Genomic DNA, 22,445 nt, shown 5'->3' with positions numbered 1-22,445 from the left:
TTGAGGTGCGCGCGTGGGTGGGTGAGGGGGCGAGCGGTGGTCGCTGGGGTGTGTCGGGTGCGGTTGTGGGTGGCTCGAGAGGGCTGTTGCCGGTGGCAGCAGTGCCTACGGCCATACCACCCTGAGAACGCCCGATCTCGTCTGATCTCGGAAGCTAAGCAGGGTCGGGCCCGGTTAGTACTTGGATGGGAGACCGCCTGGGAATACCGGGTGCTGTAGGCTTTTTCTTTTGTCCCTGTGCCGGCAGTTTTGGCGGGGCAGGCCTCCTCGCGCTGGAGGGGCTCGCCTGGCGGGGATCGGGGAGGTGTCAGGTGCGGGGGGTTTCCCTGGTGCTTTGGGGTCTGCCTGTGGGGCGTCGCAGGTGAGGGTGGGCGGCCGGGGCGTGCGGGTGTTGTGGTTTTAGTGGAGTGTTGTTCTGGCAGGTGATCCCTGGGCCAGGAGTGTGTCGGCGGGGCCCTTGGGGTGTTGTGTTGAGGGTTGTCGTGCTGGTCGGTCGCTGAGGGTGCCGCGGTGTGGCGTGGGGTGAGGGGTGCAGGGGGTGCGTCGTGGGCGGGGTGTTGTGCAGGGCCGTGCGTGTGGTGTGAGAGGGTCGATGCGGCGTGCGGTGCGGTGGTGCGGAGGTGCGAGGCGCGCGTGAGTGGCGGGTGGGTGTTGAGGTGCGCGCGTGGGTGGGTGAGGGGGCGAGCGGTGGTCGCTGGGGTGTGTCGGGTGCGGTTGTGGGTGGCTCGAGAGGGCTGTTGCCGGTGGCAGCAGTGCCTACGGCCATACCACCCTGAGAACGCCCGATCTCGTCTGATCTCGGAAGCTAAGCAGGGTCGGGCCCGGTTAGTACTTGGATGGGAGACCGCCTGGGAATACCGGGTGCTGTAGGCTTTTTCTTTTGTCCCTGTGCCGGCAGTTTTGGCGGGGCAGGCCTCCTCGCGCTGGAGGGGCTCGCCTGGCGGGGATCGGGGAGGTGTCAGGTGCGGGGGGTTTCCCTGGTGCTTTGGGGTCTGCCTGTGGGGCGTCGCAGGTGAGGGTGGGCGGCCGGGGCGTGCGGGTGTTGTGGTTTAGTGGAGTGTTGTTCTGGCAGGTGATCCCTGGGCCAGGAGTGTGTCGGCGGGGCCCTTGGGGTGTTGTGTTGAGGGTTGTCGTGCTGGTCGGTCGCTGAGGGTGCCGCGGTGTGGCGTGGGGTGAGGGGTGCAGGGGGTGCGTCGTGGGCGGGGTGTTGTGCAGGGCCGTGCGTGTGGTGTGAGAGGGTAGAGGCGGCGTGCGGGTGCGGAGGTGCGAGGCGCGCGTGAGTGGCGGGTGGGTGTTGAGGTGCGCGCGTGGGTGGGTGAGGGGGCGAGCGGTGGTCGCTGGGGTGTGTCGGGTGCGGTTGTGGGTGGCTCGAGAGGGCTGTTGCCGGTGGCAGCAGTGCCTACGGCCATACCACCCTGAGAATGCCCGATCTCGTCTGATCTCGGAAGCTAAGCAGGGTCGGGCCCGGTTAGTACTTGGATGGGAGACCGCCTGGGAATACCGGGTGCTGTAGGCTTTTTCTTTTGTCCCTGTGCCGGCAGTTTTGGCGGGGCAGGCCTCCTCGCGCTGGAGGGGCTCGCCTGGCGGGGATCGGGGAGGTGTCAGGTGCGGGGGGTTTCCCTGGTGCTTTGGGGTCTGCCTGTGGGGCGTCGCAGGTGAGGGTGGGCGGCCGGGGCGTGCGGGTGTTGTGGTTTTGGTGGAGTGTTGTTCTGGCAGGTGATCCCTGGGCCAGGAGTGTGTCGGCGGGGCCCTTGGGGTGTTGTGTTGAGGGTTGTCGTGCTGGTCGGTCGCTGAGGGTGCCGCGGTGTCGCGTGGGGTGAGGGGTGCAGGGGGTGCGTCGTGGGCGGGGTGTTGTGCAGGGCCGTGCGTGTGGTGTGAGAGGGTAGAGGCGGCGTGCGGGTGCGGAGGTGCGAGGCGCGCGTGAGTGGCGGGTGGGTGTTGAGGTGCGCGCGTGGGTGGGTGAGGGGGCGAGCGGTGGTCGCTGGGGTGTGTCGGGTGCGGTTGTGGGTGGCTCGAGAGGGCTGTTGCCGGTGGCAGCAGTGCCTACGGCCATACCACCCTGAGAACGCCCGATCTCGTCTGATCTCGGAAGCTAAGCAGGGTCGGGCCCGGTTAGTACTTGGATGGGAGACCGCCTGGGAATACCGGGTGCTGTAGGCTTTTTCTTTTGTCCCTGTGCCGGCAGTTTTGGCGGGGCAGGCCTCCTCGCGCTGGAGGGGCTCGCCTGGCGGGGATCGGGGAGGTGTCAGGTGCGGGGGGTTTCCCTGGTGCTTTGGGGTCTGCCTGTGGGGCGTCGCAGGTGAGGGTGGGCGGCCGGGGCGTGCGGGTGTGGTGGTTTTGTGGAGTGTTGTTCTGGCAGGTGATCCCTGGGCCAGGAGTGTGTCGGCGGGGCCCTTGGGGTGTTGTGTTGAGGGTTGTCGTGCTGGTCGGTCGCTGAGGGTGTCCGCGGTGTGGCGTGGGGTGAGGGGTGCAGGGGGTGCGTCGTGGGCGGGGTGTTGTGCAGGGCCGTGCGTGTGGTGTGAGAGGGTCGATGCGGCGTGCGGTGCGGTGGTGCGGAGGTGCGAGGCGCGCGTGAGTGGCGGGTGGGTGTTGAGGTGCGCGCGTGGGTGGGTGAGGGGGCGAGCGGTGGTCGCTGGGGTGTGTCGGGTGCGGTTGTGGGTGGCTCGAGAGGGCTGTTGCCGGTGGCAGCAGTGCCTACGGCCATACCACCCTGAGAACGCCCGATCTCGTCTGATCTCGGAAGCTAAGCAGGGTCGGGCCCGGTTAGTACTTGGATGGGAGACCGCCTGGGAATACCGGGTGCTGTAGGCTTTTTCTTTTGTCCCTGTGCCGGCAGTTTTGGCGGGGCAGGCCTCCTCGCGCTGGAGGGGCTCGCCTGGCGGGGATCGGGGAGGTGTCAGGTGCGGGGGGTTTCCCTGGTGCTTTGGGGTCTGCCTGTGGGGCCTCGCAGGTGAGGGTGGGCGGCCGGGGCGTGCGGGTGTTGTGGTTTTGTGGAGTGTTGTTCTGGCAGGTGATCCCTGGGCCAGGAGTGTGTCGGCGGGGCCCTTGGGGTGTTGTGTTGAGGGTTGTCGTGCTGGTCGGTCGCTGAGGGTGTCGCGGTGTGGCGTGGGGTGAGGGGTGCAGGGGGTGCGTCGTGGGCGGGGTGTTGTGCAGGGCCGTGCGTGTGGTGTGAGAGGGTCGATGCGGCGTGCGGTGCGGTGGTGCGGAGGTGCGAGGCGCGCGTGAGTGGCGGGTGGGTGTTGAGGTGCGCGCGTGGGTGGGTGAGGGGGCGAGCGGTGGTCGCGGGGGTGTGTCGGGTGCGGTTGTGGGTGGCTCGAGAGGGCTGTTGCCGGTGGCAGCAGTGCCTACGGCCATACCACCCTGAGAACGCCCGATCTCGTCTGATCTCGGAAGCTAAGCAGGGTCGGGCCCGGTTAGTACTTGGATGGGAGACCGCCTGGGAATACCGGGTGCTGTAGGCTTTTTCTTTTGTCCCTGTGCCGGCAGTTTTGGCGGGGCAGGCCTCCTCGCGCTGGAGGGGCTCGCCTGGCGGGGATCGGGGAGGTGTCAGGTGCGGGGGTTTCCCTGGTGCTTTGGGGTCTGCCTGTGGGGCCTCGCAGGTGAGGGTGGGCGGCCGGGGCGTGCGGGTGTTGTGGTTTTGTGGAGTGTTGTTCTGGCAGGTGATCCCTGGGCCAGGAGTGTGTCGGCGGGGCCCTTGGGGTGTTGTGTTGAGGGTTGTCGTGCTGGTCGGTCGCTGAGGGTGTCGCGGTGTGGCGTGGGGTGAGGGGTGCAGGGGGTGCGTCGTGGGCGGGGTGTTGTGTAGGGCCGTGCGTGTGGTGTGAGAGGGTCGATGCGGCGTGCGGGTGCGGAGGTGCGAGGCGCGCGTGAGTGGCGGGTGGGTGTTGAGGTGCGCGCGTGGGTGGGTGAGGGGGCGAGCGGTGGTCGCTGGGGTGTGTCGGGTGCGGTTGTGGGTGGCTCGAGAGGGCTGTTGCCGGTGGCAGCAGTGCCTACGGCCATACCACCCTGAGAACGCCCGATCTCGTCTGATCTCGGAAGCTAAGCAGGGTCGGGCCCGGTTAGTACTTGGATGGGAGACCGCCTGGGAATACCGGGTGCTGTAGGCTTTTTCTTTTGTCCCTGTGCCGGCAGTTTTGGCGGGGCAGGCCTCCTCGCGCTGGAGGGGCTCGCCTGGCGGGGATCGGGGAGGTGTCAGGTGCGGGGGGTTTCCCTGGTGCTTTGGGGTCTGCCTGTGGGGCGTCGCAGGTGAGGGTGGGCAGCCGGGGCGTGCGGGTGTTGTGGTTTTGTGGAGTGTTGTTCTGGCAGGTGATCCCTGGGCCAGGAGTGTGTCGGCGGGGCCCTTGGGGTGTTGTGTTGAGGGTTGTCGTGCTGGTCGGTCGCTGAGGGTGTCGCGGTGTGGCGTGGGGTGAGGGGTGCAGGGGGTGCGTCGTGGGCGGGGTGTTGTGCAGGGCCGTGCGTGTGGTGTGAGAGGGTAGAGGCGGCGTGCGGGTGCGGTGGGTGCGGAGGTGCGAGGCGCGCGTGAGTGGCGGGTGGGTGTTGAGGTGCGCGCGTGGGTGGGTGAGGGGGCGAGCGGTGGTCGCTGGGGTGTGTCGGGTGCGGTTGTGGGTGGCTCGAGAGGGCTGTTGCCGGTGGCAGCAGTGCCTACGGCCATACCACCCTGAGAACGCCCGATCTCGTCTGATCTCGGAAGCTAAGCAGGGTCGGGCCCGGTTAGTACTTGGATGGGAGACCGCCTGGGAATACCGGGTGCTGTAGGCTTTTTCTTTTGTCCCTGTGCCGGCAGTTTTGGCGGGGCAGGCCTCCTCGCGCTGGAGGGGCTCGCCTGGCGGGGATCGGGGAGGTGTCAGGTGCGGGGGTTTCCCTGGTGCTTTGGGGTCTGCCTGTGGGGCGTCGCAGGTGAGGGTGGGCGGCCGGGGCGTGCGGGTGTTGTGGTTTTGTGGAGTGTTGTTCTGGCAGGTGATCCCTGGGCCAGGAGTGTGTCGGCGGGGCCCTTGGGGTGTTGTGTTGAGGGTTGTCGTGCTGGTCGGTCGCTGAGGGTGTCGCGGTGTGGCGTGGGGTGAGGGGTGCAGGGGGTGCGTCGTGGGCGGGGTGTTGTGAAGGGCCGTGCGTGTGGTGTGAGAGGGTCGATGCGGCGTGCGGGTGCGGTGGGTGCGGAGTTGCGAGGCGCGCGTGAGTGGCGGGTGGGTGTTGAGGTGCGCGCGTGGGTGGGTGAGGGGGCGAGCGGTGGTCGCTGGGGTGTGTCGGGTGCGGTTGTGGGTGGCTCGAGAGGGCTGTTGCCGGTGGCAGCAGTGCCTACGGCCATACCACCCTGAGAACGCCCGATCTCGTCTGATCTCGTTAGCTAAGCAGGGTCGGGCCCGGTTAGTACTTGGATGGGAGACCGCCTGGGAATACCGGGTGCTGTAGGCTTTTTCTTTTGTCCCTGTGCCGGCAGTTTTGGCGGGGCAGGCCTCCTCGCGCTGGAGGGGCTCGCCTGGCGGGGATCGGGGAGGTGTCAGGTGCGGGGGGTTTCCCTGGTGCTTTGGGGTCTGCCTGTGGGGCGTCGCAGCTGACAGTGGATAAAAAAGAACTTTAAAATATTTATTTAATCATTAATTTATTTTGTTTTGCATTTTTTCTTCTTAGTGATTCTTCAGTTTCTTCTGTGGGTTTTACTTGTGTCAGCAGCCATAACCTCGCTTGTCCACTTTATTCTGGTGTTTGATATATTCCTGGCACTTGCTGGTGTTCCTGGTAGTGCTTGATTTCCCAGGTTTTACAGTGCCGATGGAGTTGTGACTCCTGTTCCCACAACCTGTGTCTTCATGCCTAGGTCTATGCACTTTGTCAGTGCAGGCTGTTTACGTGAAGAGTCCATGGCTATCTGACAGGGGCCAGGATATGCTCTGGAATGCCCACTGCAGGATTCCATCCCATGCACCCTGCAGGAGAGCTTTGCTGGTCAATTTCCCTCCCTCCCTCTGCCCTGCTTGCGTGTCTTAGCTCTCCCCACATTGCCCATACCCTGATGTCACCCTGTGGGTTGCACCAGAGCCTCAGTGCCTCTGGGACAGACTCTGTCTGTTGGTGTTCCCACCCCGCAGGTGCTGTACCTCACCCAGGAGCACGTCAAGCTCATCCCTGGTCATCATGGGATCGCTGCTGGGGCATACATCCTCTGCCTGTGAGAGGAGACATGTCCTGCTATCCTTAATGCCTGCTCTCTGCCTGCACATCATTGGGTCAGGTCTGGTAGCTGGTTCACTTGATGCAGCTTAAGTTCATGGCCCCGCTAGCAATGGTTCACCATCTCATCTTCAGCTAGAGTTGGCCTGTCCCTCACCCAGCCCAAGGCATCACTTTTCAGTCTTATTACGGCATTCATACCCACCATTGCCACTTCTCCCCAACCCCTTTCCCCTGCTGGAGCCAGGTGTTTGTTGTGCTGACCTTTGCTGCCTGTAGCAGGGGGTCACTGGCTGCTGTGGTTTTCTCCAGGCTGCCTGTGTCTGTGATATGTGTGCAGGATGGGCAGAGCAGCAGGTCCCTAGAACCACCCAGGTGAGGAAGACTGTCAGGGCAGACTCCTCCAGGGAGGATTGAAGGCCAGGATGGTGAAGCTGGTGTGGGGCTCACCTTGGGTCCCCACGAGGCATGGGGTGGTATTGAGGTGCAGGGATCCGGGTGAAGCAGCGGCCACAGATATTCCCATCACCTTCATCCCGCCCGGTGTCACATGTCATCTCCCCCAGGACCTCTGAAGTTCTCCCTGTAGCCATGTCAACCTCCTGCAGATGTCCAGGCTCTGTCCTGCTCTCCGTGCAGTAGCCACACCACCATGTCCCACTGAACAGGCAGAGCAGGGTGGTTAGACACAGTAGTGGAGTATAGGGGTCCCTGTGGTGCCCCAGGTCTCACCTGGGGACACAGGGCAACGGGGGCACCAGGCAGGCAAGGTGAAAGGCCCTGGGACAGCCGTCACAGCAGATGAGCTCGCCGCCGTCACCACACACTGCACACTCATCCTCGTTCTCCTGCCCCTGGGGAGCAGGCAGGGGGTGAGCACCACCCTGTCCCTTAGTAGCACTGATAGAGAGCATGCACCTGTGGCTGTGGCAAAGTTCATACTGACAGGGGACTCCGTTTCCCACCAACCTCTCTACTCTCACACCATCCATACCAACTCCCTTTAGGGTGAGGATTGCCTGTTCTTGCATTGTGGCCCAGTGACTCCTGTCAGCAGAGTCGTAAGTTGCCTATGTTCAACCAGGCCAAAGGGATATGGCAGGGACACCCTGACAGTCCCCAGCTCATCAGATGTCTCTTGGGATGCTAACATGCTGGGGATTACCTGGGGGAGTACAAGGTCCTGACTGTGCATGGTGGGCAGCAGTAACTGGCTCTGAGTGTGCCCTCGGTGCTCTCTACTCTGTGGGCAAGACAGGAGAGGACTTTGAGGGCTCTGATGGGACAGGCTGGTGCTGGAAGACACCCCCAGGCCACGGCTGTGCTGCCAGGCAGTGACAACTCCCTGCTGCAGCCTCAGGTGGCTGCAGAAGATGAGGTGAAAGTGAGGGAGGATCTGTACACTTTGGGATGCCTTAGGCCGGGTCAGGGGCTTCAAGCTGCGACTTCTGCTCCTGGTCTCCAGCTCCTCACAGGTGGTTGGAGTGTATGGTTCATCCCTGTCTTTGCTGCCTGCAAGAGATGCCATGACAGCTCTTGGTGGGGCCCTCTCCCTGCCCACCCCCCAGCCTGGGAAGTCTTCCTAAGGGGAAGCTTCTGAATTCGGGGAGAAAACTGCACATGAGATTGTATGAGCTGAGCTGCACCTACCTGGCTCCAGCACATGTTTGATAAGGATGCCCTCGATGGCCCCATGAGTGACAGGCACCTCGCTGCCTGCCACAGCCACTGATCCCTGCACCGAGGTGGCCACTGCCTGCAGGGCTGCTGACAAAGAGGCAGTTCAGCAAGGTGAGCAAACCCCCCTGCCCTTGGCTGCAGGCAGACAGGGTCCCACAGGCAAATGGTGCCCCAAAGGTTTCAGCACTGACCACTGCTACAAGGGGCATCCGTGCTCTCTGGCTTCTTCACAGTCTTTGCTTTTACAAGAGGTCCTGTGGGATTGTAAGAGTGGTCATGAGGGGACACAGCACCATGCTGTGCCTTGGAGAACACCACAGCACCTCACCCCATCTCCATACTGCTACGGGTCTCTGTACCAGGGCTGGTGGCACGCCGTGGGGACGGCCGCACGGCTCGGGCCCCATCTTGCTCCTCAGGGGCCTTCCTCTTGCCTTGCGGTCTGTGTGAGGCTGGTGCTATGGCGCTGGGGGAAAGGTGCCTGCTGCGGCGCTGCCGTCCCAGTTCCACCTCTGCAAAAGGGACAGAGGGAGGAATAGGCACAACTGGCCCCAGGCGCCGACCCTGTCTGCCAGCAGCCCCTGGGGGCACTGGTCTCTCTGTCCTACTGCTACCTCTAGGGAAGACACTCCGGAGGGGCCAGAGACGAGCGTATCGCTCCAGGTTGTAGTCCTTGAAGAGGACAGCCCAGAAGTCACGGACAGTGGCAGCATCACGGCCCAGCAGCCAGGTGAGCAGCGCATGGAAAGCGCGGTGGGAGCCCTCCCGCTCTGTCCGGCTCAGCGTCTCCTGCTGGTGCCACCATGGCTGTCGGTACATGTCCTAGTGCTGCCACCTGGCCCTAGCCCCTGTGGCTTAGACATTCTCTCCCACCCTTCAGCCTCACCTTGAAGATGTGCTCTGGGACTACATCATGATCAACCAGGCCATGCAGCAGCGGGAAGACATCATCCACCGCCATGGCGATCTCGGTGCGGTGCAGCTTCAGCAGGTGCCGCAGGTCCCCCTCACTCCTCAGCCCAGCCATGCTGCAGGAACACTGCTGGGGCCAAGCAGCTTGCCCTAATGTTCCACTTTAATATGTTCCTGACAGTGGGAATCTCATCAGCATCCTGCAGTCCCGCTTATTTATGTGTAACTTGAGATCATCCCTCCCACCACAGACTGTCCCTGTGGAATGGCTGGGCTTTTCCCCACAGTACCATTGAATCCCCAGCCAAAGGCATCAACATCACATTAGCTGCTGCTGCTGGTGAAGGACACTGTGAACCTCACAGTGACCATACCAGGATGGATAGGGAGAAGGGGTCAGCTAGGGTGTTGGCACAGGGGTGCCCACCTCTCATAGAATGGTCTGGGTTGGCAGGGACCTCCAAAGATCCTCTAGTCTAACTCCCTCTGCAGTAAGCAGGGGCATCCTCAACTAGAACATGTAATCTCTGTGGTCAGACCAGCCTCATCCCAAAATTTCTGGACTTCCCGTAACACCTGCTGCTCTCATCTAGGAACTGAGCCACAGAAACACGTGGCAAGTGTTTCCCCCCTGACACTGGGGGACAAGGGGATATTCGACAACTCTGTTCAGAACTCATGCCAGGAAACTGGGCACTAAAGTGATTTCACTGGACATACACAGCTGTGAAAAACTCGGGAGCTGAGGAAAACTGGCTCCTTGGAAGCATCTGTCCGGGGAGGTCTGGCTGTTCTGTATTAAGTGCCTGGGTAAGACAAAACTCCAAAGTTTCTATTCCTGTTCCCAAATGGTTGGGATTTCCCTGTGATTAATTTCCAGCCTCCCTCCCTCTGGAAATGTGTTCCTGCTGCTTAGAAGGCTCAGCTGGGGGTGCTGTGGCCTGGTACAGACATCCTCACACTGTTGGGCAGCACCTCATGCCTGCTCTATGGCACAACCTAGCCTGAGAAGGAGTGGAGAGAAGCACAAGAGGGGATGCTCTGTTGTGGGGCAATACAGGTAGGAACATTCAGTAGCAAGTCCTAAAAGACTGGAGAGGTATCTGTTGGTTTCAGAGCCATGCCAGGAGGAAGCAGCTTGTCTAGAAACTAGAGAAGAACATGAGACATCCTCTGCAAGAGCAGGAGGTACCCTGTCTGATTACAAACTCCTTTCACTATTTAGGAGGGACTTCTGTGGAAGTACCACGGGCCACATGATAGGTGTCAGGCATGCACAGCGCTGGCTTCCTCTGCCCCACACCAGGATTTCAGTGCCCAACTCTGCCACGGCAGGGGCAGCTTTGACACTGCCTATCAAACACACTCCACCCCCAGGGGACAAAACATGGTTGTTGGGCAAAATGGGAGATTCATCTCCTGTCCTGGAGCTGTCCTGTAGCCCATCCACAGGTGCTGAGCACAAGCACATTATGACAGTCTCAGCTCTGCTCCACCCCTTACCAGGAAAACCATTTCCCCCAGAAAACCAGCTGCAGTGCTACAGTTTGTCACAATCACCCTGTCTTTGTCACCCTGTCACCTCCCTGGTATGTCTGGTGTCACCTCTAAGACAAGGCTCCAGTGCTTGCCATGCCCACCCACCTGTGACAGCAGTAACTCTATTGCAGGCCCAATGCAGCCACACGCCCCCAACACCATGCTCAGACTTGTTTAGAATTCCAGCTCTGTAACAGTTCTTGTGCTCTGACTCAGGGTTTGATTTCCACATCCAGCCTGCTCAGTAGTGTGCTCCTTTGCATTTTGGGCTGTTTTCTCAAGTTTCTTCTTCCCCTTTCTGAGTTGCTAGGCAGGAAGCAGAGCAGCAGCTGCCACATGAAGACGCACATACATCCAGGGAGATCAAATGGGCATTTCTGTATGACCTCACTTGGAGCAGCAGGCCTTGGCAGCTACAAGGCACTTTTAAGGGCTGTGAGAAGTCAGCTGCTATTTGAAGAGGGGTGCAAAAGTCTCCTTAGAGTTGGCACAAGTCCTGCCTGGATGCAAGTGCTCAAGGTGGGGAACAAAGCAGCCAGGCCGTGGTGGGGTTTTGGTACGTCCTCTTCTATTGCTCCCTTTGCAGAAATCGGAGCAAAAGGTTCAGGGTCAGAGAGTTTGAACTCAGAGGTTTGAACTCAAAACTAACCACAAAGGCTGAAGATGTTGCTCCACAAACGCCTAGTTAAATCAGACATTTGCTGTTCACCAAAAGTACTTGTTGCCCCTGGGATGCATCGTGATTCCCTCCCTCTTGCAAAAACCTTTTGAAACAAGTATGTCCTTTTCCAGCATTTCTTCCTTTCCCATTTTCCTTCCCTGCCAAGATCCCACAGTGCAAACACCACCTGCCTTGTGCTCATCACATACAACACATCCCTCAACCAGTCAGAAAAGGCAGAAAAGCCCACCTGTGAGGAACAACTTGTCTCCAATACCCATCTCCCCAAGCCTGAAGGACACAAAAAGCCCAAGTGAAATGCTGCTACGACGTGCAGAGGTCTCATACCTCTCTGCTCACCTTTGGCTGCTCCAGGCTTTGGAATTTTTGGTTAAAAAAGGGGTTCCAGGCAGAGTCCCAGTCCTAGACTCCCATTTTTAGCAGCTGCCCTATGGCTGTCCTGCAGTGTCTGGATGAGAGCAGGTCCACCAGCACACTTCAGAGCTGCTCCTCCAAGAGCCCAGGAGGGAAAGCTGGAGCAGAGAAATTTCTTTTAGCTTCAGTTTCCTCTTTCCTCCCCCTTTAGAAAGATGAAACAAAAGCCCAGAGGTCAGTTATATTAATTTATTTGGGACACACCAAAAAAGGAAAGTCAACAACTGTTAACGTACAAAAGTACAGAATCCTGGGACAAGATTTACTGTCCTGATTAAAAAGGCACCATGGTCCCAAAGAAAAGTAATCAGATACATCGTTTAGAAATTTTCCCCCATTGCAGCAGAAACAGAGCCAGGCTTTGGCTCCATCCACAGTCAAACCCAGTTAAAAGTAACAAATATGATTTAAATGCGATAAACACTGCTCAGCCTGTACAAGATGTCATGAAAAGAATCACAGCATGGAAGATGGTTGGACTTTTTTTTTTTGTTTTTCTTTCCCCTTATTTAACTTTTTTCAATCAGCAAAGATGACAAACCACTAATCGTGTAACTGAGGAAGACAGCAGCCTCCTAACGTCTTCAGCTCTGCAAGACAAATCATTTATACTGGAACTAGTAGGCTGAGCGTGGGGCTTCTGAATGAAATGCAATTTCCTGTGGCGTACAGGAAGTCAAATTCAACAATCTTAAGTTCCCTGAATCCCTGAAAATCATAAAGTACTAAACAGCTGTGTTCCATAGTCAAGTCAACCCTGGTGGATTTACTTTACACGCGAGCACTTCTATTGTCAGCTATATCTGTAATACAAAGGGAGGGGTTACAGCAGTTATTTAAAAAACAACAAAAATCTACCTCGGGGAGGTCCGAGCTTGGCTATATTCCCTGCTGAAACAGAGCTGCTGGTGTAAAAGCCCAGTGAGAGGCTCAAGTCCAGCACCTCAGGGCTGGAAGGCAAATAGTTTAAATGTGACACAGTTTGCACGGGGAAGTCAGTGAAGCATGTCAGAGAGAGGAGAGAGCGAGCTGCAAACTCTCAAGCAGCAGAGGCTGAAGGGTGCTGCAGAAGGTGGCACGTGCTAGTAAACCTGTAGCAACACTACGAGTGAGGCGGAGTACACGGAGTTCACTAAATATTTTGGAGCAACTTACCATAAAGAACATCTTAGAGACACAGAGTAAGGATCCCAGGAATTACTAACAAGCAAGGTCACTGGGAAGCTGATGCATCGCTTGGAGCCGGACGGATCCATCCGCAGGCAGAGGGACAGAGCACAGGTAGTCAGGTGCCTGCAAGAGCAGCAGGGGCCTGGCCCCTGCCTGTGGCACTCACTGGCTCTGCTGTGTCCCAGTCAGACCAGCAGCAAATCTGTGTTTCATTCCTCCTTTGGCATAGGACTTCAAAACAGTCCAGGAACTGATTCATCAAAACTAAAGGAACTGTCAAAATTATTCATACATGCATTTATTGTTAAAGGGAGCAAAAGCCAAAGAATGAAACAGCATGAAGTTCATGTCAGTAATATGATGTCCAGGGCAGAGAGGAAAGAAATGGGGAAAAGCTGAGATACTGGAGTGGGGAAACCAACATTCACACTGAAAGGTAAATTTGAAAACCAGGCAAGTTTATGCTTTTTCTACCAGAGAACCTCTGTGGACAAATAGACTTGGGGTTTTTTCATTTTCAGTGTGGTCTGGCAGGGCTTGGGAATCTCACCAGAGATCTCTGCACTGGGTTTCACTGAAAGTTCAAGGCTCTCGTCTTTAGAAACCAGTAAAGCAACTCTAACTTAATTCAGCAGATACTCTCATACTGCGGGTGTCTGAAAATCACAGACAGGGCACTGCTCAGGGTGTACCTGGGCAAGAGGGTTACGCTTGTTCACACTCAGGGTGGAGAGCTACTCCTCACACCCTGCTGGCCTGCATGGACCTGGGGTGGAAAAGCATGCCCAGGCTCAGATGCCTTTTGCTGTAAATGCCACACCTACTCATACCTGGGAAGGCTTCTTTCCTCCTTAAATCCTAGGAAGGCAGGATAAGAGTTTATAAAATTCTTCCCATATTAAAACTAATTAAGGAAATGTGCATCCTTCCCCCATCTGAACCCACCTGGACAGATAAAACACTACTTCATTTGGGATTCACACCTCAGATGCTAGATGAGGGACTTCAGGTTAAAACTCATCAAGGAAACACTGTTAAAATAGAATCTAGAATAAAACATTCTGAATCACCAATGCTTTTAAAGCCAAAGCACTCAAATGGTTCTTGGTCTTGCCCTCCCCCTCCTGAAGCAAGAGAACAATCCCTCCACAAAACCACATGGCACCTCTTCAAGACCTGATACTACAAGCTGAAAACCAGCTCCCTTCTGCTGTAAGGGGCCAAGCACCCTTTGCTTCCACCTAAACTAGGAGGAGTTAGGGCTTTTCAGCACATGGAACTTTCTATTAGCAACAAGTCCAAGTTATTTCCCTGCAGTAAATGCGAGTCCTGTTTCAAACTGTCAGGCCACCCCGGCTCAGAAATGGTGAGAGACTTCCAAAACCCATCTGATGTGGACAGGACCATGGAAGAGACTTATATGCTGCATAACCTTAGACCATCTGCTAGGTTTGTGCCTTTGCATCATTATCTGCCGCCTCCTTATCCTTTCAGCTTTTCATGTGTTTCAGTCCTTGCTGCTGTTGTTGTCCCAGTGCTCTTCCCCAGAGGCAGGATGTTCCTGAGCTCTGGCAATCATTTCCAATTGAGGGTGGAATTTCAAACTTGCCTAATGTGTGCACTGCCACCTCGTACTCCAGCAGCCCCACCTGCAGACCGTGGCACGCGCTAGCAGTTTTGGACCTTCTCCACAGTCTCATAGAACCCAGGCCTAACTCTCCTGATGCTCATCCGTATATGCTGGCACTCCAGGGGCATGGGAGCACTGGCAGGAGTCATGGTGCACCGGCGCTTCCTTCTGCCCCGCAGCGAGAAGGCTGGAGCTCCTCCATTCTCCTCCTCCACAGGGTAGGATTCATCCACACTTGTGCCTTCGTCTGATTGCTCGTCACTTTTGTATTTTGCTTCCTTGGCTTTGTTTCCCTCCCTCTCCTCCTTGGCAAGTTTTCTGAAGTGCTCCAGATATTGTATCTTTTGTCTTCTTTCCATCATCTTCAATTCTTGCTTGTCTGTGAAATCTTCATAGTACATTTTTCTTTCACTTCTTTGATCTTCAAGAAATTTCCACTCAATGCTAGTCATTTTTATTCCACTGTATTCCTCCAGCTTATTTCTCATCTCTGTGTCTGTACAAAATACATCAAAGAGCTTCTCTGAACTCTCGTTGAATTTGTCGGCTCGCTCGGTAAAAGCCTTGTTCTGTCTCTGCTTTCTGGTCTGATACAATCTGGTAAACTCCTCATACATTTTGAGGATAAGTTTCTTTATATTTTGCGTTGCAATGGTGTGCAAGTTGCAAACCAACCAGTGCTCTTGCAGGTGCTCAGCAAGCAACTGGGCTGCATCCTCTTTGGACCGCTGGGCTTGGCCAGCTCTTTTGGGCTGCAGCAAATACAGCATATTCTGAACCACATCCTTCTTGGTCGGCAGGACTCCCTGGGTGAAACCTGAAGACTCTACATATTCAACAGTCCCCAGAGTCTTCCGTGCTCTCACCTCAGTATCCAGTGATTCCATCACTGCTCGTTTATCGTGTAGTTATGACATAATCTGAAAGATGAGGGGAGGAGGGAGGAAAAAAAAAAAGTCAAGTAAGACTTTCTATTATTTTTTTTCTGCAGCAAAAATAAACAGATGAGAAAATGTACTCAGACCAATAAGATCTGCGGTGTTATGGTGCACTCCACTGCTGTTGGATGGCTGCTGCGTTAGCCCAGCCCATTTCAACATTTGCACGCCGAGAGGATCCTGCTCCGCTGTGCGGTTTTTAAAACCTAATACGGTGTGTTTGTTCATGTAAACTAGTTTTTAATTGGTTTTGGACTTCACATTATAAATTACAGTAAATCAAGACCGCCTAGGGCGCCAGAATTCACCACCGGCAGGCGAAGGCAAGCACGCCTCAACACCGGCTGCGCCGCAACGCACTACGACTTCTGCGCCGATACGGGGCTGCCTAAGACTGCCAAGCTACTTTTACCCTCCGCAGGGCGCCTCTCGCTTTGCCCCTTCTTCGGGAATAGCCCCAAACACCAGCTCGCCCTCCCACTGCCCTCCACCTCTCCCTGTCCTCTGACTGCGACACCGCCCGCAGCACTAAGGCCTCGGTTGAGGATTACTCATCGCAGCCCGCCGCGGCCCTGCCTAGGCCCAGCCTGCCCCGCAGGATGACTGGCACTTTTCCCGGCCCGCGCATGTGGCACGGGGGGCCCGAAGCGAGCGGCATCCCGGCCCGCAGCTCTTCGGCTGCGGCTCGGCTCCTCCGCCCAGCGCCGCCCCAGCCAAGGAGAGGCAGAGGAGCCATGAGGCCCGCGCCCGCCTCTGACACAGGGCCCGCCGCGGGCCTCGAGCAGGCTAACGGGCCTCCAGCCGCTTCAGAACCCCCGCCTCAAGCTGGCGTCTCCCGGAGGCGGGGAGCAGCAGGACCGCCACAGAGACTGCAGGGCCAGGGCCGTCTCCTCTGCTGAGGTCCTGGGTCCCCCGCAGCGCTGAGTCACAGCGCGAAGCCGCGGAGGCCCCGGACGCCGCCCGCCCGCCCTGCATGAGATCTCCTGCGGGCCCCGGGCCCCGGGCGGGGGTCGGCGGAGCCTAGCCCGCCCTGCCCCCGGCCCAGCTCGGGCCCCTCCCCTCCCCGGGGCTCACCGCCATCTTGGAGGGGGGTCTGCGGAGCCTGCGCAGGAAGGAGCGGGGGGAACAGGCCGAGGTTGCTGCCGCCATCTTGGAGAGGGGCAGCGCCGCGGCGTCTTCTTCCCGCCCTCTCCCGGAAAGGCCGACCCGACCTCTCGCACGCCAGCGATGCACGCCGGAAGTACACCCCGCGTCGTGCCCGTCTTCCGTACGTCACCAGCCGCAGGACTGGCCGCACCGGGAGGACGGAACGGCGCGTGAGTGTGAGCGCGCGGCACCGCCAGGCCGTGACACCACCACTGTGTCCGGCGGCGCCCCCTGACGGCGGGGAGGAGGTGTCCTGCGCGTGGACCCCGGACGAAATCTATTGGTCGCACCCACGAGCGCCGCTTCCAGGGGCCAATGGGAATCCCTGGGGGCTTTGGGAGCCGGGGCGGGGGGAAGAGGGTGTCTCCCGGCCAATGGGCGGGCGTAGTGCGGGCCGCGAGGATGGGCATTGATTGGCTGCTGCCCAGACAGCGGGGAGACGATAGGTGGCTGGGCGGAATCATGGCGGGGAGGAAGGCAAAAAGGAGGAGCTCATTGGTGGATGCTATTACAGTGAGGCAGGGGAAAGGGAGCTGATTGGTCAGTGTCGTGACGGGGGAAGCATAGAGGAGCTTCGTTGGTACGCATGATGGCAGTGGGGCAGGCAGCAGGCAGCTCATCTGTGGTGGTGGGAGCGGAAGGGGAGAGCTTTTATTGGTGGTGTCGAGACGGTGGGGTAGGCAGGGTAGCTAGGGTAGCTGCTTGCTTTCTGCTGTAGGTTCCCACACGTCTCTGCTCCGTGGTGCCAGAGTGGTGGCAGCTGTACGGTGACGGTAACGATGGGCACTGGAACGGAGCTGACAGAGGCACGATGCGATGTGCCGGAGGGGTGAGGCCTTAACCTACCTTTCCCTGGTCCTTCCCTTGCCCTCTGCACCCTCTCACCCACCACCTGCCCCTGCAGGAGAGTCTATCTGGACTACAACGCTACGACCCCCCTGGCCCCTGAGGTGGCCCAGGCCGTTTGGGATGCCATGCACCATGCCTGGGGCAACCCTAGCAGCTCCCACCCTGCAGGTAGGGACATGGGGGAACTGCCACGTTGGCATCCTGCCGTAGTTGGGTCAACCCCTGTGGCCACGGGAGCCCATGACTGAGCTGCCAGGTCTCATCCCACAGGCAGGAATGCAAAGGACCTCATTCGTAGTGCCCGGGAGAGCCTGGCGAGGATGGTGGGAGGCCGGCCAGAGGACATCATCTTTACCTCAGGAGGCACGGAGGTGGGAGCATCCAAGATCTCACTGCAGAGCAGTGACCCCCTTTTCTGTGCTCCCTGCCTGCCACCTCAAACAAGCAGCAATGAGAAAGGTCGGGATGAAGGGTGCTGTACTCTTTCTGAACATTCATTTTCCCTTCTGCCTTTCTTCAGGCAAACAATATGGTGATCCACGCTGCCCTAAGGCACTTCTGTGAAAGCCAGAGCAGGCCAGGGGATGGCCAGAAGATGCCACACATTGTGACATCAAATGTGGAGCATGACTCTGTTCGCCTGCTGCTGGAGCAACTGGTGAAGGAGAGCCTGGCAGGTGAGTTGCGGAGGGATTGTAGGGGGCACGTTGAGGATGTCTGGTTAAGGACTGGCATTTGCAGGGGTGCTTTTCTCTGTGGGTGATTCTTGCAGAGAAGGACAGGAACCTGCTTTTTCCTTGATGTTCCCCTTTCTGCCAAAAATGAGCACCAATTCTCTGCATGGTGCTCCCATTCCCTCAAGCTGTGTGTTACCTCCACTGGCATTCAGCACTGGCCACAAGAGCCACTGTGCTCTCTGCATGCCTACTGCCAGCACAGCTCTCCTGCTGGCTTAGCGGGGTGCAGGCAGTTCTGGGTGCTGTCAGGCTTCCCAGGAAACTCCAGGGCTTGTTTCTTACTTTGCAGAAGCCACCTTTGTAGTTGTGTCCCCACAAAGTGGGCGCGCTGAAGTGGATGATGTCCTTGCTGCCATCCGGCCAACCACCTGCCTAGTTTCAATCATGTTGGCTAATAATGAGACTGGGGTCATTATGGTGAGTCTGTGTGATGGAGACACACGCAACAGGGTGGGGACATCCTTGCAAAACAACACAGATGTTGTTCCCTTTTGCCAGCCTGTCATGGAGCTGAGCCAGCGCATCCATGCCCTCAATGTGCAGAGGGTGGCAGAGGGGCTGCCCAGGATCCTGGTACATACAGATGCAGCACAGATGATTGGCAAGGGGCGTGTGGATGTCCAGGAGCTAGGGGTAGACTACCTCACCATCGTGGGACACAAGGTATGGCCCAGTTCACCTGGCCCATGTGCTGTTCACCCACTAAGACATCTCTTTGGAGGTGCCAGGGAGACTTTGGATGCTCCCTGCAGCTTGATACATCATTGGTGGCCAAAGTTTTCTTGCTGGGTGGTGCTCTGAAGACTGTCTTCAGATGGGTGACAAGGCTCATGTGAGTCAGGGAAGCCTGTCTGGAATGGGGAGCAGAAGGAAGCTGAAGGCAAGGGACAGCTTTGCAGCAGCCTGTGAGATGAGGGTGGGGCTCAGCACTGGAGGGCACTCAGACTTGGGCAGGAGTACAGTAAAGGGACATCTGGCAGTGTCCCCAGGGTCACTGCAGCTGTTTCTCCCTGCAGTTCTATGGCCCACGGATTGGTGCACTGTATGTGCGTGGTCCTGGCACCACAACCCCGCTGCACCCCATGCTCTTTGGAGGAGGACAGGAGAGGAGTTTCCGGCCAGGGTAAGGTGGCTGAATGGTGGCCTAGAGAGCTGGGCCATAGGCTAGTGGCTGAATCGCACATGGGTACTTAGTCCAAGCGGAGCTGGCAGCTTTATCACCTGGCAGCTTTATCACCTGCCAGCCCTGGGGCAGGAGCTCAGCACAGGGAGATGGATGTGTGCTTGGGAATGGGGGGAGCCTGCTATGAAAGTTCTGCTGCAGGAGGAAGCATAGGGTGGAATTGGCCCCTTCCTGAGTACCCCAAATAGAAGCCCAAGACCCGCTGTCAGCAGTGAGGGGTCCTGTGGCAGGGAATGTCTGTGCCTCAAGATTGAGTTTCTGGCCTGGAGAAATAACTCACTGCTCACTCTTTTCTTCCAGCACTGAGAACACCCCAATGATTGCTGGCCTTGGCCAGGTGAGTCAATGATTATCATGGATGAGTGGTTCCTGGAGGTGCTGCCTGTTGGAGTCAGCACAGAGCCAGCTGCTTGTGCTTCGTGGTCATTAGAAGTGACAGACTCAAGGTGCGGAAGGACAGGTGACCTACTGGTGCTGCCAGTCAAAGGAGAGGCTTTGAAGCACTTGCTGCAGGCTGTGCAGCCCTGCCAGTGGGCAGTTACACAGCCATGCTGCTCACCTGGCACAAGGCACTGAGAAGCTGTTGGGGCACAGAGGGGACCTGGTGATTGCAGAGGCTGTTCCCAGGCTCGACTCACATGCCATAAGGGGCCACACATGGAGGGAAGTGTCAAGGGGTCACTGACGGAGCTTGTCTGGGTTTTTCTTTCCTCAGGCTGCAGAGTTAGTGAGCAAGAACTGGGAGGTCTATGAGGCTCATATGCGGGATATTAGGGATTACCTGGAGGCCAGGCTGGAGGTGAGCAGACCTGCTTCCTGTTTGTCTCTCACTTCCTGATGTCTCAGTCAGCAGAGCGCAGGGCCTGGAACCAGGCTGGGTTTGTCCCTCTGGCCCTGCTACCTTCTCATCACACAGAGCTGCTTGCAAACCCAAAGTTGTTCACAGCCCTCTGATTTCTCCAGGCCTCCTTTGGGAAGCAGAGGATCCACCTCAACAGTCACTTTACAGGCTCTAAGCGACTCTGTAACACCTCTAATTTCTCCATCTTGGGCCCAGGTCTTCAAGGTAGCTCTTACCCCACCACTGCCCCATGATGGTGCCCATGGAGCCAAGCACCTGCCCTACACAGCACCCTGTGGCTAGCAACTGGCAGGTGCTCAGCTGTGGCTTGGGCAGGGAGATAAGACAGGCAGTGGCCCTTAGTGCCCAGGCGCTGGGAGGTCTGTGCTTGTGTGTGCTGCAGGGCGAAGGGTGCTGTCCCGCTGCAGGACGCTTCTCGCCAGCGTTGGGGCTGCCTGCCACTCGGAGAAAGGAGATCGGTAAGGAGCCAGCTTTGCTGGGCCCAGGGCACCCTCAGAGAAAAGTGGGTGGCAGGGAGGGGAATAAAGACAGTGAAAGGGACTGTGGATGGCCATCGGCAGCATCACCTGGAGCAAAGAGGGTGCAGAGCTTTCCTGAGGGGCTGAAGGGATGTGAAGAAGTCAGCTGGAACACTTGATAATGTGAACAGCTTAGAAGGACTTTATTCCTCCTGGCTTTGGTGATCCAGATGAGCTTGGAAGTGCTCTTCTATGCTTGATGCCAGAAGAGAGTCTATGTCCACGTGTGCCTGGCATACCCACTCAAGCCCAGTTTAGGTTTCCAGCAGGCTCCTTCAGGGGTGTGTGGAGACAGCAAGTGCTTTTGGCCAGGTCTAGAGCAATACCCTGCAGAGCTGCAAACTCCTGGGGACATAGGAGAGATTCTTTCTTGGAGGAGAAGAGCTAGCTCCACCACAGGGCAACAAGCCTGTCAGAAGCAGGTGCATTTGGAATGTGAGCAGGGTTGCCTGGAGGGCATTGACAGATATACACAATCTTAGTAAAGGTTTCTGGCAATGCATGTGCTTCCTTAGCCTTCAAGTTAAACCTGCTCACCCCTGTACCTGTTTCAGGCCCTCCTCGATTCTGCTCAGCTGTGGAATCCCCTATGATGTGGCACAGAACGCCTTGAGGCTGAGCGTGGGGCGAGACACCACCCGGGCAGATGTGGACCTGGTTGTGCAGGACCTCAGGCAAGCTGTGGCACAGCTGGACCAGAATCAAGCTTCATAGACCCTCAGGAACTGCTTCCCAGCCATCACCCAGGTTCTTGGGATGGGATTGGGTTCTGCTTGGCCCCTGAGTGCTGGCTTTCAGTGTCAGTTTGGGCTCAGGTTTTGACAGGATTCATTTTATGCCTGATTCCTAAGTTGAACTGCCTTGTCTTGCAGTTTGTGATCATGGATTGGGCACTGGGGAGGGGGTGGTTAGTGGTGACAGGAGGAGGAGGCAGGATCATACATTTCAGCAGCAACATGCTCTTAGTTCTGTTCAGCCATGTATCAGCTTGCGCTCCCAGGAAATGCAGTGGGGCCAGCACACAGCTCTGTAATGTGTTTGGCTCCAGCACAGAAGGTAGCACAGGGGCTGGAGGCAACAGGGAGCTGTACTTAGGAGGAGGCTTTGCTGCTTTTGAGCTGGGGCAGCTCATCAAGAGCTTGCTGAGGGAGGACCCTCTAATTCCCACTGCATAGTGCTGGCATTCTGGGAGGCTTGTCAGGTGGTCCTTGCTCAGCAGCACCTAGCCAGGTGACTGTGTGCATGCCTGCATGTTGGCATGGTGGAGTCTCAGAGCTCAACTCTTCCTGGAGCAAAACAGTGGAGCCTTTTCCCCTGGTTGCTTTCTACCAAGGAAGCTTTCCTGCCATCTTACCCCTCAGAGGCGGGAAGACCATCTGCCCAAGAGGGAAACAAGGAGCTGATAGAAGCACAGCAATATTCCGGGCAGGGAGCTGCTCTGCCTGTGCCAGGGCCCTGAGCTGCATTGCACTACCTGCTCTTCCTCCTGTCCTTACAGTGGCCAAGGCTCCTGTTGCCGGCTCCATGTGCTCCTAAAGGAAATGTTGGGGCAGCCCTGTATGCCAACACCTGAGGAAATGTCATCCCTGCGCAGTCTGGGCAGTCACTCTCATCGCTGATGCTGGAGGACACAAGCGTCTCATTGATCAGGAGTGTCGCTGGCTGGGCTGACTGATGGGGGGAACCTGGTCTCTCTGGGTATTCATAGGAATAAAAGTGACTGCTGCTTCTGTGGCTTTTTCCTAAGTAAAATCTATTTTGCCTGGGGAAAAGAACTGCTTGGGATAATCTCAGTGATGTATCTTCTCTCAGACAATACTTGTGTCCCACAACAGAGGCACACTTTGCTGGAGCCAGTCCCGGCTGGCATGGAGCCCATGGACACAGATTCTTAGGCATGGGCCTTTCTATTTACTAGCTATGTATTGGCATGGCTAGGCATAGTATTTGGAACCATAAAACACTGGGGGGGTTGTAAATCTAATTAGTAACTTCAGGTAGGACCAAAGCACCCCGACTTCAG

General features: G+C 57.4%; 3 protein-coding genes and 9 non-coding genes across 13 annotated transcripts; 10 read left to right on the top strand and 2 right to left on the bottom strand.

Moving 5' to 3' along the window:
- Positions 1-103: 103 nt before the first annotated feature.
- On the top strand, positions 104-222 carry LOC128897731 (5S ribosomal RNA). The gene has a single exon (XR_008462550.1). It is a non-coding gene; the product is annotated as a 5S ribosomal RNA (ribosomal RNA).
- Positions 223-754: 532 nt separating this feature from the next.
- On the top strand, positions 755-873 carry LOC128897728 (5S ribosomal RNA). Its single transcript, XR_008462547.1, has one exon. It is a non-coding gene; the product is annotated as a 5S ribosomal RNA (ribosomal RNA).
- A 524-nt stretch (positions 874-1,397) lies between these two features.
- Positions 1,398-1,516, top strand: LOC128897753 (5S ribosomal RNA). Its single transcript, XR_008462572.1, has one exon. It is a non-coding gene; the product is annotated as a 5S ribosomal RNA (ribosomal RNA).
- A 525-nt stretch (positions 1,517-2,041) lies between these two features.
- On the top strand, positions 2,042-2,160 carry LOC128897773 (5S ribosomal RNA). The gene has a single exon (XR_008462590.1). It is a non-coding gene; the product is annotated as a 5S ribosomal RNA (ribosomal RNA).
- A 532-nt stretch (positions 2,161-2,692) lies between these two features.
- On the top strand, positions 2,693-2,811 carry LOC128897762 (5S ribosomal RNA). The gene has a single exon (XR_008462579.1). It is a non-coding gene; the product is annotated as a 5S ribosomal RNA (ribosomal RNA).
- A 531-nt stretch (positions 2,812-3,342) lies between these two features.
- On the top strand, positions 3,343-3,461 carry LOC128897751 (5S ribosomal RNA). The gene has a single exon (XR_008462570.1). It is a non-coding gene; the product is annotated as a 5S ribosomal RNA (ribosomal RNA).
- Positions 3,462-3,984: 523 nt separating this feature from the next.
- LOC128897740 (5S ribosomal RNA) lies at positions 3,985-4,103 on the top strand. The gene has a single exon (XR_008462559.1). It is a non-coding gene; the product is annotated as a 5S ribosomal RNA (ribosomal RNA).
- Positions 4,104-4,636: 533 nt separating this feature from the next.
- Positions 4,637-4,755, top strand: LOC128897722 (5S ribosomal RNA). Its single transcript, XR_008462541.1, has one exon. It is a non-coding gene; the product is annotated as a 5S ribosomal RNA (ribosomal RNA).
- A 532-nt stretch (positions 4,756-5,287) lies between these two features.
- Positions 5,288-5,406, top strand: LOC128897755 (5S ribosomal RNA). The gene has a single exon (XR_008462574.1). It is a non-coding gene; the product is annotated as a 5S ribosomal RNA (ribosomal RNA).
- A 656-nt stretch (positions 5,407-6,062) lies between these two features.
- On the bottom strand, positions 6,063-9,093 carry LOC104309995 (autoimmune regulator-like). The gene is made up of 6 exons (XM_054166503.1): positions 8,729-9,093; positions 8,171-8,631; positions 7,813-7,943; positions 7,182-7,674; positions 6,427-7,062; positions 6,063-6,158 (listed from the first exon to the last, which is right to left on the bottom strand). The coding sequence occupies exons 1-5, from the start codon at positions 8,867-8,869 to the stop codon at positions 6,891-6,893; spliced, it is 1,398 nt and encodes a 465-aa protein (XP_054022478.1). The 5' UTR covers positions 8,870-9,093; the 3' UTR covers positions 6,063-6,158; positions 6,427-6,890.
- Positions 9,094-12,481: 3,388 nt separating this feature from the next.
- LOC104309988 (uncharacterized) lies at positions 12,482-16,352 on the bottom strand. The gene is made up of 2 exons (XM_054166799.1): positions 16,202-16,352; positions 12,482-15,109 (listed from the first exon to the last, which is right to left on the bottom strand). The coding sequence occupies exon 2, from the start codon at positions 15,074-15,076 to the stop codon at positions 14,228-14,230; it is 849 nt and encodes a 282-aa protein (XP_054022774.1). The 5' UTR covers positions 15,077-15,109; positions 16,202-16,352; the 3' UTR covers positions 12,482-14,227.
- A 683-nt stretch (positions 16,353-17,035) lies between these two features.
- On the top strand, positions 17,036-22,445 carry SCLY (selenocysteine lyase). Of its 2 annotated transcripts, none has more exons than XM_054166272.1 (12): positions 17,036-17,290; positions 17,393-17,493; positions 17,643-17,799; positions 18,149-18,276; positions 18,358-18,522; positions 18,876-18,982; positions 19,343-19,379; positions 19,758-19,841; positions 20,006-20,108; positions 20,287-20,362; positions 20,977-21,096; positions 21,921-22,445. In XM_054166272.1, exons 1-12 carry the CDS (start codon positions 17,248-17,250, stop codon positions 22,039-22,041), a joined length of 1,242 nt encoding a protein of 413 aa, XP_054022247.1. In that variant the 5' UTR covers positions 17,036-17,247; the 3' UTR covers positions 22,042-22,445. The 2 variants fall into 2 exon arrangements, with proteins under 2 accessions (XP_054022247.1, XP_009909678.2); XM_009911376.2 differs by having other exon boundaries at positions 20,977-21,169; positions 21,921-22,012.

Source organism: Dryobates pubescens, chromosome 13 (assembly GCF_014839835.1).
Source record: "Dryobates pubescens isolate bDryPub1 chromosome 13, bDryPub1.pri, whole genome shotgun sequence".
Taxonomy (NCBI): Eukaryota; Metazoa; Chordata; class Aves; order Piciformes; family Picidae; genus Dryobates; species Dryobates pubescens.
This window is presented reverse-complemented; position numbering and strand designations above follow the sequence as displayed.